A 10,404-nucleotide genomic window follows, 5' to 3' on the forward strand; every position below is an offset into this window, starting at 1 on the left:
TCTACTCCACCTTGGGGGATTCCCCTAACGTTTGACCATGTATAATATGTATTCAAAACTTCTTGTTATTTAAACAAAACTCCAGTTAAACAGTTCATCAGTACTTCCACTTATTTATTTATTTTGCGCATTTATTAATTTTATTTAGATACCCTAAATGTCCACTAGGAGCGATTACATCAGTGGGGACATAAACCAGAACAAGATCATTTTGTAATGAGCAACAAGACGCGGCGCGCAACTACAACAAGTACAAAAACATCATTACGCAAGTGAAATATTTGTACAAAGATGTGCAATGCATATATAGAAGCAGTTGTGAATAAGTCATGAAAAAAAAGCTAATTTTGTCGCTGGAAGTGGAATGACTCCAGATAAGATGGTAGCGGTGACCGAAATAACGAAGACTCTGTTATCGCAGTGATCATCAAGAGAGATTTATTCCATTCTTTTATTGATACTCCTTGGGGCAGATATTTGTACTTCTCAGTCTGGGCAAAAGTATGGTTAACTCAGTAGATGTGACAGACATGATGCGAGGCAAAAGGTGGTGGTAAGATATCCCCGATTTTTACCACTAGCATATTTTTCAATGGCAAAGCATGAACGCACTTTTTCTTACTGATTATTACACCCAAAGTGAAGGAAGGTTCCGTATTTGAAGCACACGCTTAACACTGTGAAGGCTTGCATTACCATCAAATAAATTCACAACAGCAAGGCCGCATGGAGGGGGCAACAGACCTGCGGGTGAGGAAACTGCAGCAGCGAAGAATGGCTGTTTCAACGTAGAAGCGCGGAATGAGCTCCCGCACCGAGGCAATCTTGAAGAACCAGTTGCGGCAAGTCTCCTTGGCTGACTCGGGCACCTGGTCTGGCGTGAAGTCCACTGCAAGAGGAATTGTGTTCGGCGCAATGCTGTTTAAAGCACCTGACTGCAAATATACCACACACCATTCTTCTATGCACGCCTTTTCTTTCTTTCACTTTATGGAAATACAGTGCAAAGAAGATGGTCAGAAACCAGCGATGTAAATAAGGAGCGACTGTAGTACCGCATTTTAATGACAAAAATGCTAATCTAACTGAAAACAGAGCCTGTATGAGCTGGATAAGGTCAAATAATGAAGTAAATGTATGGCCACTACTAGTCATTTCTTACCTGGATCTCCAATCTTGATGTCACGAGTTTCAAACGAGCAGTGAAAAAAAAAATTGATCTTTGAAATCGCATTTGAAATCGCATTTTCTCTGCAATAAACGTGCCTTACGTTGCTGGACAAACATAAACATGGCATCAATATTCACTAATGGTGTCTTCGACTGGTCGTTTCAGATTGCTCTACAGCGCTCCGAGATGCAGCCGCACGTTCGGCTGGTCGAAATCAAGCACTCTGACTACATTCGGCTGGCTCTTTCAGAGAGCCCACCTCAAGCTCAGAGCGCTCCGAGCTGCTCCGAGAACAAAGTCGGAGCGGCCCCGAGATGTGTTCATGTGACAGAGCCACTTCCTCCGGGCAGCAATGCAGGTTCAGTGGCGACGGCGGCGTGGGCGGTGCAGACTGTGTGATTGCTGTCGTTGACACCAGCGGCAGCGGCGGCGCCACTGCGGTGTGGCGGTTCCGGAAGTTATGTCCTTTTTCTGCTTCCTGCGCTTTCGGTCTGAAAACTTGCTGACCATTCGGCTTGACCGGTCTCGCTATGCGCTCAGAGCTAGAGCGGTTCTCACTTTGACAAATGCGAACCGGATCGTGGGAACGACCCGTCGAAGACACCATAAGAATAAAAACTGGATGGAGTTGTCCACAGCACCCCTTTAACCCCCTAATGGACTCAATTTTTTTTTCGAAAATGGTACCAAAATGGCCACTTAGTACCTGTGCTGCCATCTATTGGCAAATAAAAAAAGCGCTACAGGGCAAGCCCTATTCGCCTTATCTCCTCAAACCGGACACAGAGTGCCAGTAAACGCAGGACAAGCTGGACTCGTCATGAGCCAGGAATGGCAGTCTCGTCCAAGTCTGCTGGGGGGTTAAGAACAAAGTTCAGACGAAAACCAGATGACGAAGGAGAAGTTCTGCGATTAATACACTGATTGTTCAGGCAAATGAGAGGAAGGGGCTCTGCACAAGGCAGCTGTTCCCTGTCCATCGGAATGACACTTACCGGGCAACGGGACGGGCACCTTGCTGCCGGGCTTCAGATACTCGGCCTTGGAGTGGATCCGCTGGTACACCAGCTGACCTACGCGTCGGGAAAAGCCGTCCTAGTCAACCAGAAATGTCAGGCACTTCGCACATGCAGTTCTCTCTTCTGGAAGTGAACACTACTCTCAACACACTGTAATAGACTGCTACACCTTCCGTGGTGCTTACATTTCCAGATTTCTGCAGGGCTGAAGACACACATAACAGAATGCAATATGCCAAGCAGTTGTGACTGCATGCATTAGCTTAAAGCCTGTATTTAGCCTCGAGGGTGGCGCACAATGCATCTCAAACATCATTAATTGTCTTCAAAAGCAATTAAAAAGCGTAAAAATGCTGTCCTCATTGACGAGGACTGTGCAAGAGAACTCATGGTTCATAGAAAGGCAGTTCCTTGTCTTGTGAAACAAACTTCCAAGAGGCTGTTCAACTTTCAGATTCAGGTTGGCCCACTCCTCACTAAGATGTTTTGGAGGGCTAGGTGCTCATGGAGCACCTAGAAGCAAGTTATGCAGTATAGAACCAAACTCTACGGTTGACTGCAGGCCATGCACAGATTGCCGAAATTATTTTTTGGTAAGCTAGAAAGCTGCTTCTTTGTAAACGCCTCCTCATGTAGGCACATCTCATTACCATTTTACTCTTGCTTACAAGAGTTCAGGTGCAGGCTAGTTGGTTAATCATGTTAGATGAAACAGTGCAAGGGATGAACCTCATATTTCAGCAACTCTTGCTAAACCTCTACTGCATACGTGCTATAAAAGCTAACGTAACTTACTTCGTTAATATGGGCCAATAATAAGCTGAACAGACTTACAAGTCTTGTCGTGTATTTTTAGTGGAGCCCACTGTAATTGAATTTACCCACTGCATGCAAATCACCCATAACATGCCTCACATGCCAGCTTTTGGGCTCACCAAAGTTGTCCAGGATGTCGGTGATGAGGACAAATTTGCTTGGGTAGAATTGCACTACCGATGTGTCCACCAGGAGCTTGGAGCACTGCAGCATGCAAGAATAATCGTTCTACTCACGGAACACTGAACAGGATGCAAGAACAACGCCTTTTGGAACACCTACTGGGATGCAAGAACAAGCAAATGCACAAACTCTGGACTAAACACACATAGCACAAGACTAGTGCCTTTTCTCAGCTTCGACCAGCATGCTATTTTGTACAGGTTGAAGCTATTTTATGAGCTCACAGTATTGTTTATTTGTAACTTCCGCTCTGATAAAGCCCAAAATATTAGACTGTCCACACAGCACAATGTATACAGCACGTTCTTAGAATGTCATGACGCCTGCCATTCCAACTTGTACAACAGCACACACCAAGAGCAACTAAGCGTAAAGTGACCAGACGTCCCGATTCAGGCGGGACATGTCCCTCTTTTGTGGGCCTGGTCCTGCTGTCCCGCCAGCATGCTTGTGGGACGGCGTTTTGTCCCGCCTTCGCTACACTGGCTACACGCGCTCTGCCTAGCTCCACAAACCAGCCTACATATGCAAAAACAAGCCATTGCCAGGCGGCTCGCGGAAAAGCGCTCGCAATGGCGAGTCGCGTCTTTTCTCGTCCTTTTCTCGAACTATAGCTAGATCTAGCCACAAAAACTTTTAGTGTTGGCTAGCTAGTGAACCGAAGTTAAATCCGGGTACAAAAATTGTTTGCCTATGCTATAGTTATGCGTTTGCCCACGCTCTTCCCTCCGCGTGCTTGCGTTTGTTTGTTTTAATGCTTCTTTGTCGCACCAATGATAATGCCTGAATGGAAGTGCAAGTTCAACGGAGAACTGGGTAAAGAGTTCCTATTCCTGAAGAAAGTGAAGTCGGAGTACGATGTCCGCTGCGAGAAATGTGGAAGAGACTTTTCCATCGCCCGCATTGGACGTCTTGAAATTTTAAAACACATAGGCACCGTGAAGCACAAGCGGTATATGTCAGCTGCTGCGTCTTCCATTGTACTGAAGAAGCTTTTCAGGCAAGAACATGACCCCCCCCCCTTAATGTCCCGCTTTGGGGCCAGAAGAATATGGTCACTTTAACTAAGCGGAAATTTGCAGCATTCACCAACAGTGCTAGACAGTTACTAAACCTTAAGGTTAAGACATTTGCTTAGTGCGCACAAGTTTGCTTAATATTGAGAACGCTTTTTTGAGTTTTTCTCACCATCGCATTATACAAACACCATCACCTCTGCCTGATAACAAACTGGAATGAGTGGCCACTAAGTCTCGATTCTCCACTATTATCGCACTGAAACTGTCACAGAAAGGAGAAAAAGGTCACACATAAAGCCATCTTTACTTTGTTTTACCAACAAAAGAGCACTATATACTCTTCTCATCTTTCTTTCTTTCCTTCTTTCTTTCTTTTTCTTTCTTTCTTTCTTTCCTTCTTTCTTTCTTTCCTTCTTTCTTTCTTTCTTTCTTTCTTTCTTTCTTTCTTTCTTTCTTTTTTGTGTACTGGCAGCAATCTGAAAAATGGCAATTCAAAGACAGTGCCAAGCAACTGGGTGTGTCTGGGCAGTGCTGCCACTGCTGTGTTTTCAATGTATAAATACATTCTATGGCTAGCATGGCTGATTTTCATCTACTTTTACATCCGCACTTTGCAAACAACACTTTTGCCGCAAAGTGCAGCATACCTGGATAACAATAAAGACCGCCCGTCTCTTGACTGGCAGTTTTGCTTGGCACACGATGGCCCAGGTTGCTTATGCACCATTAAACCTAACACAACAACAACAACAAAGTCTTTATAAGTGCATCCAACATTTCATGAGTGTATCTGCAACTAATATATATATATATATTTGCAGCACCTAAGCCGTGCCTGGACATACATGCTGAAAAGGTATATACCTGGATGGCGATCTTGAGGGCCTTGACACGCTGGTCCTGGTCCCAGGCCTGGCGCAGGGCCTGGTGGAGCTCCTCAATGCGCGTGGCATACTCCTGCTGCGACAGGTTCAGCATCTCCCGCACTGAGCCCTGCACGTGCAACCAGGCAGGGGTAAACAGAAAGGAGGTCCCAAGATGCCTGGACCAACACTCAAACATCAGAATTCCCACTCTGGCATACAAGCAGCTCCCAATTCTAACAGGCAATATGTGTGCCATATTCCTTAATCCACAGTCACAATATGACGGATGTTACAGGTGTGCACTAATGATTGCACTCCCCGACAGGCTGCCTTGGCAAGAAGACCAACCCACTCTAACAACCTATCCATTTGTTGAAAACGTCCGATATGCTCAGAAAGCTTTAGTTTTACATGACAAAAGGAAGTCAATTAATGCAGAAAGTTGGACAAGTCAGTGAATGCTTGTGACGAAAAGTAGCGCTTAGCAAAGACAACAGATGCACAAGAACAGGTGCCATCTGCCTATTCTTGTGTTTCTGTCCCTCTGTTGTCCTCCCTATATGCTACTTTTATAGCACAAAAAGGCAGACACCCTGCAGTGTTAAGGAAGAGCTTTTGTTAACATGCAGTTCAATGCATACTGTAATTTCCGGAATACAAGTTGCTGTTTTAATGCGATCATTGAAGCCCCATGAAGCCAAAATGCGTCGTTGGTAATAAAATTTGACCGTTGGCTGGAGGGAAGTGAAATCAGCAGACTGGAGCACTCCTATTGGCTGAAAGGAAATGACATCAGCAGACCAGAGCACTCCTATTGGCTGAAAGGAAGTGACATCAGCAGACTGGATGTGATGTCACTTCCAGCAAAGGTACCGACAGCTGCTAATGCTATCCCACTGCCAACTCATAAAGGAGTTAGGTGTCCCTGTGGATTATCTTTATGAATTTTTCATCGCTGCATTTTATACAACAGTGCGACTTATATACAGCAAACAATGACGCACCACTGCACGCTACCTTCTGCCATGCCTAGTCATTATGTTTGAAAAGAAAGTCTATGTGTAAAAAATGAAAAAAAAAAACAAGTTATTTCTAAAACGATCTTTTAACAGCAGATGCATATAATCTCGCCACAGCCAGACCGAATGCGGCAGCAGCGTGAAGCGCATGTCACTGCTGCATAAAGCCCAGCCAGTTTCTCGAAAGTTCCGATTTCGACGTTTTATCCATTCGGCTTTATGCATGTTATGCAGTGTCATTGCTCAACGTGATGCCGCCTGTGAGGCAAAGGAGGTCAGGTGCAAAATAAAAGCTGCATGTCATTAAATATGCTTTGAATAGTGACTGATTTCGACACGAGCGCAATGCCACAAAAGTGCTCTGGTCAATGAAGCCAACAAAAAAGGCAGAACGCAGGAAGAAGGCATGCTGGCTAGAGCTCGAAAATCGTCCGTGTGAGTTAGCTCCCGCATTCTATGACAAAGGGATCCTCAGTGTGTTTTTGCAGTGCTTACTGAATGAACAGGTGCATCTTATACACCGGTGCAACTTGTGTAATTTTTTTTTTAACTGCTGTTCACGGGGGTGGGTGCGGCTGATAGACTGGAAAATATGGTACCTTTCTCTTTTTGAGCTTCCATCAATAAATGATAAGGCGTTTGAGTAACATCTTTCATGCTGTTCGTACCCTCCCCTAGACTCATGCTATGACAGACAATATATACACAACATGACTGTCAGACTGTCATACACTCTTGCTTGACCTGCACAAAGGCACTATAAAGCATCACTATCAAGTGCATGAAGCAGCACAGTCTTACACACCCACAGGACATGGCAGTACGAAGGTGGAGGTGCTCGCTGATCAAAACTCAGCTGGTCGATGTCTTCCCAACATAGAAGCTCACCTCTTCAAAGTCATCCAACTGCTCAAGCCGATTCTTGACCTTGTCTGTGACCGAGCTCTGGGTCTTCACCACCACTTGAAAAGAAGAAAAAAAAGGAACTGTCACTGGGACCTGGCTACAACACACAGCCAAGGGCATTCAAAATACCACAAGCAGAAGTCGCCGTTACCTTTCTCGCCGCCCGACAGGAAGCTGGTGGCGATGGAGAGCTTCTCGGCAGTTGAGTATTTGGCCAGGATGGCTGCCTTCTTGTGCTCCCAGGGCTCGAAACTCGGCGACACGGTCTTCCCGCTGCCCTCCTCAACTATGGTGGTGCCCTGCTCCTCCAGATCCTGCACAAGCCACATGCGCCGCAGTTTGTTAACTGCAACATAATTTGGCAATTCCAACAGCTATCCTACACTTGTGAGTTGCTTGTTCAGAGTTTCTTAGGAATGCTGAGGAGAAATTTGAGTTACTGGTGCAACACAAGGATAGTTTTTCCTACCTTCCTATCTTCATCCTATCTTCGATCATAAAGTTGACAATGCAATGGGCAGTGACTTACTTCCAGCATCAGATAAAATGTGAGCAAGACAATCGAAATGCAAGCAGCAATAAGAAATGATCTCAGATGAGGGAGATTACACACTAGCGTAGTTGGACTTCATTTAGAAGACACCTCTTTGGAAGTGTTCACAGACTGTGAACACTGCGTGTGTGTGTTTCTGTATCCATGTTTCAGACCTTGATGCATGAAAAGAAGGAGAAAAAAATTTAGGGGACACTTAATTACTTAATTTACTCTTACTTAATTTAACACTTAATTTAAGTTACATTTTTGCTGTGTGTCACATGAAATGTTTTCACGTGGTGTTGTAATTTGTGTTATCTTATGCCCCTCCTGCTTGGGCCAACGCTGGCCTGCAGTATTTTGAAATAAATAAATAAAAAAATTACATTACTGACCGAAAGTTTAGGGGAATCCCCCAAGGTGGAGTAGATTTGTAATAAGGGAGTAATTACTCATTGACATCCACCCAAGCGCAGCCACACGGCTACAAAGGAAAGCTATATACAGCTTTCTCAGAAACTTGCAGCCGTATGGCTGCACTTGGGTGTATGTCAATGAGTAATTACTCCATTATTAATAACATTACGTGTTTAGAATGCAATAGCATTAAAGTCTGAAATCAACTCGGCCTGCTTCTCTGCCTCTGTCATTGCTGTTCGCCGCATACATTGAGTGTGTGTCGCCAGCGATACTTCATCTTCAGTGAAATACTTCCGTGGTCGCTCTCTCTGTTTGCGGTGATTCCCCCTACTATAGACACACGGCTTTGATAATGGCTCTACTCCAACCTGATATGCAGAGCTGTCTAGACACGTCAGCACACAACCAAGCACAGCTGCCAAGTGATGCTGAGCCTGCCACCGCACTCGGCCATGTCATGTGACCAGAGCACCTGCCGACTGCCAGTGCACCTGCCAACTTTGCCCTGTCACGTGGTCTCATGACATCGCACACCTTGTCAACCAATCAGCAAATTTTATGGCAAGACGCCGCCGGACACTGCCGGTTTTCAAGAGTCAGGCTTTTAATGTTCAGATTTTATGGCAGTCCCTTTGTCCAAGGTCTTTGTCCCATAAGTTTTAGGCTTAGTACAGCTGAAATGCTCGTTTTATGTGTTTGACGAAAATTAGTAGGTCTGCTAGTGTTGCGGCTAGGGTCAGGCAAACAGGTCTGAACAGAGAGAGAGAGACAGAAAACATGAAAAGGCTGCACTGCACAAACCACATGGAATTACTGTGTATATCTGTCTTTAAAATTTCTTTTGAGTCACAAAAAGTGTTCATTCTTCTCAAAGACACTTATGTAAACACTTCCAAGTGATACTATGCGGTCCGATGACTAGGTCGCGTCACTGAAGCTTCAATCCAACCATCAACATCTACAGGGGAGAGGTCGGCGAAAAGCTCACAGGCTGTTGGCTGGCCATGGCGGAGAGGGGGTCAGCTCCTTCGCTGATGGAAAGCGGGTCTGGACCAACCCAGGCATTGCTAGATTGCCTCAACCGTTCCGTGGGAGCTGGCCGTCGTTGCTCCTGTAGAAGTTAACACGGTGAGAGTCCAACAGATCAAAAAGAAGAACCATGCTAGTAGGGCAACACATGCTCTGCTAGTATTTACACTTTGGGAGATAGCTTCTGCTGTAACTTTAAGTATCACATATATTACAACAATGCATTAAAGCGTCCTACAGTGTCTAACATAGTGCTGTGAGAATTGGCAAAAGGTCATGCTCAGTATGAACAGCTCATTAAAAGCTTTGAGGGCAAAAAGTTGAAAAATATTTTACAGGCTGTCATCTCAAAATAACAAGTGCTTTTGTGCAGGAAACTGTGTGTGTACTTACTGTGATAACACTGCTCTTGAGCGGGTGGTCTGTTACCTCATCCAGAGCAGACCGCCGTTCCCTGCGCTCCAACTCATAGTTGATCACTCTGCTTTCCCTGAAGAAGATAAAAAGCACATGTTACCCACCAACTGCAACTCGATGCCACGTTCCTGACCATAGGAGGGTGAGTAAAATTCGTTCATCAAGAGCAACTGTGTCTGGTTGTTGTTGTATGCAAAGTTCCTCGAGACGCAACAAAACGGCGATCATTTATTAACTTTTCGTTACCGCATAATAAAAATCGGCGGCATACTCCGGAGCCGGTGCGCCGCTCCTGATGATTGTTGATGATATAACAGCGTGGTTTCTAATTTTAAGCGACGCACAGTGTGCAAAAGTTGTTCTCAACCAAGATTCAATGCTTTAAAAGAAAGACAGCTCTACTCTTTTTTAAGCGGCAGCGTATATATTGAATTGGCAGCAACGCACGATCAGTTGTGTATCCGCGCTCTAAGGGAACCGCTCCGCGTAAGCTCGCTATCGCTTAGGGTGTCGAGCTCCCCGACCAGCGGACGTTGTATAGCAAAAGTAGAAGAGCCGGGCGGCTTACCAAGTTATTGTCATAGCCGTGCGAATATCACCGGCGAAGAGCTGTGCACATTGGTACTTCAAGCGCTTCAAGTGCACCGGATCGGTGCCTGGCCGGATTGCCTTCCTCCGCGAACTGTGTACCGCTGAACACTTTGACCCCTAATAAATAATCTGGGCGAACGCCCACCACCCAATTCAATTAAGGCCAATGATTAGCCCGGTTTAGAGGGTTGCACAGAAACAGAAACCACTCAAAACAGTAGACGCACCTCCCACTACACTCATGCACAGCGATCATGCGCCACCTGAGCAGGAAGATCGAAATAGATTACAAGGTAGTAAATTCTTTGACAGGGCGAAATTAACTTGCCATAAGAGTCTGCTCTAAATTTTTACTTTTTGACTGTTTATTTTTGTAGGTTCGTAAACGGCATTGACGGCATGACGGCATATCT

General features: G+C 45.3%; 1 protein-coding gene across 1 annotated transcript in view; it reads right to left on the reverse strand.

Annotated features, from left to right (window-relative positions):
- LOC149347970 (VPS35 endosomal protein-sorting factor-like) overlaps positions 1-10,240 on the reverse strand; it is a 29,535-nt gene extending 19,295 nt beyond the window's left edge. The window contains exons 1-9 of the mRNA XM_089587801.1: positions 9,969-10,240; positions 9,377-9,473; positions 8,943-9,065; positions 7,151-7,313; positions 6,982-7,055; positions 5,073-5,201; positions 3,126-3,210; positions 2,167-2,244; positions 745-889 (exon numbers count right to left, since the gene is read on the reverse strand). Of these exons, the coding sequence (XP_089443927.1) occupies positions 745-889; positions 2,167-2,244; positions 3,126-3,210; positions 5,073-5,201; positions 6,982-7,055; positions 7,151-7,313; positions 8,943-9,065; positions 9,377-9,473; positions 9,969-9,982 (908 nt within the window). The 5' untranslated portion in view covers positions 9,983-10,240. The remainder of the gene's footprint in view (positions 1-744; positions 890-2,166; positions 2,245-3,125; positions 3,211-5,072; positions 5,202-6,981; positions 7,056-7,150; positions 7,314-8,942; positions 9,066-9,376; positions 9,474-9,968) is intronic.
- Between the last annotated feature and the right edge of the window lie 164 nt (positions 10,241-10,404).

This window comes from Amblyomma mixtum, chromosome 4 (genome assembly GCF_055824585.1).
Source record: "Amblyomma mixtum isolate Tamu chromosome 4, ASM5582458v1, whole genome shotgun sequence".
NCBI classification, from domain to species: Eukaryota; Metazoa; Arthropoda; class Arachnida; order Ixodida; family Ixodidae; genus Amblyomma; species Amblyomma mixtum.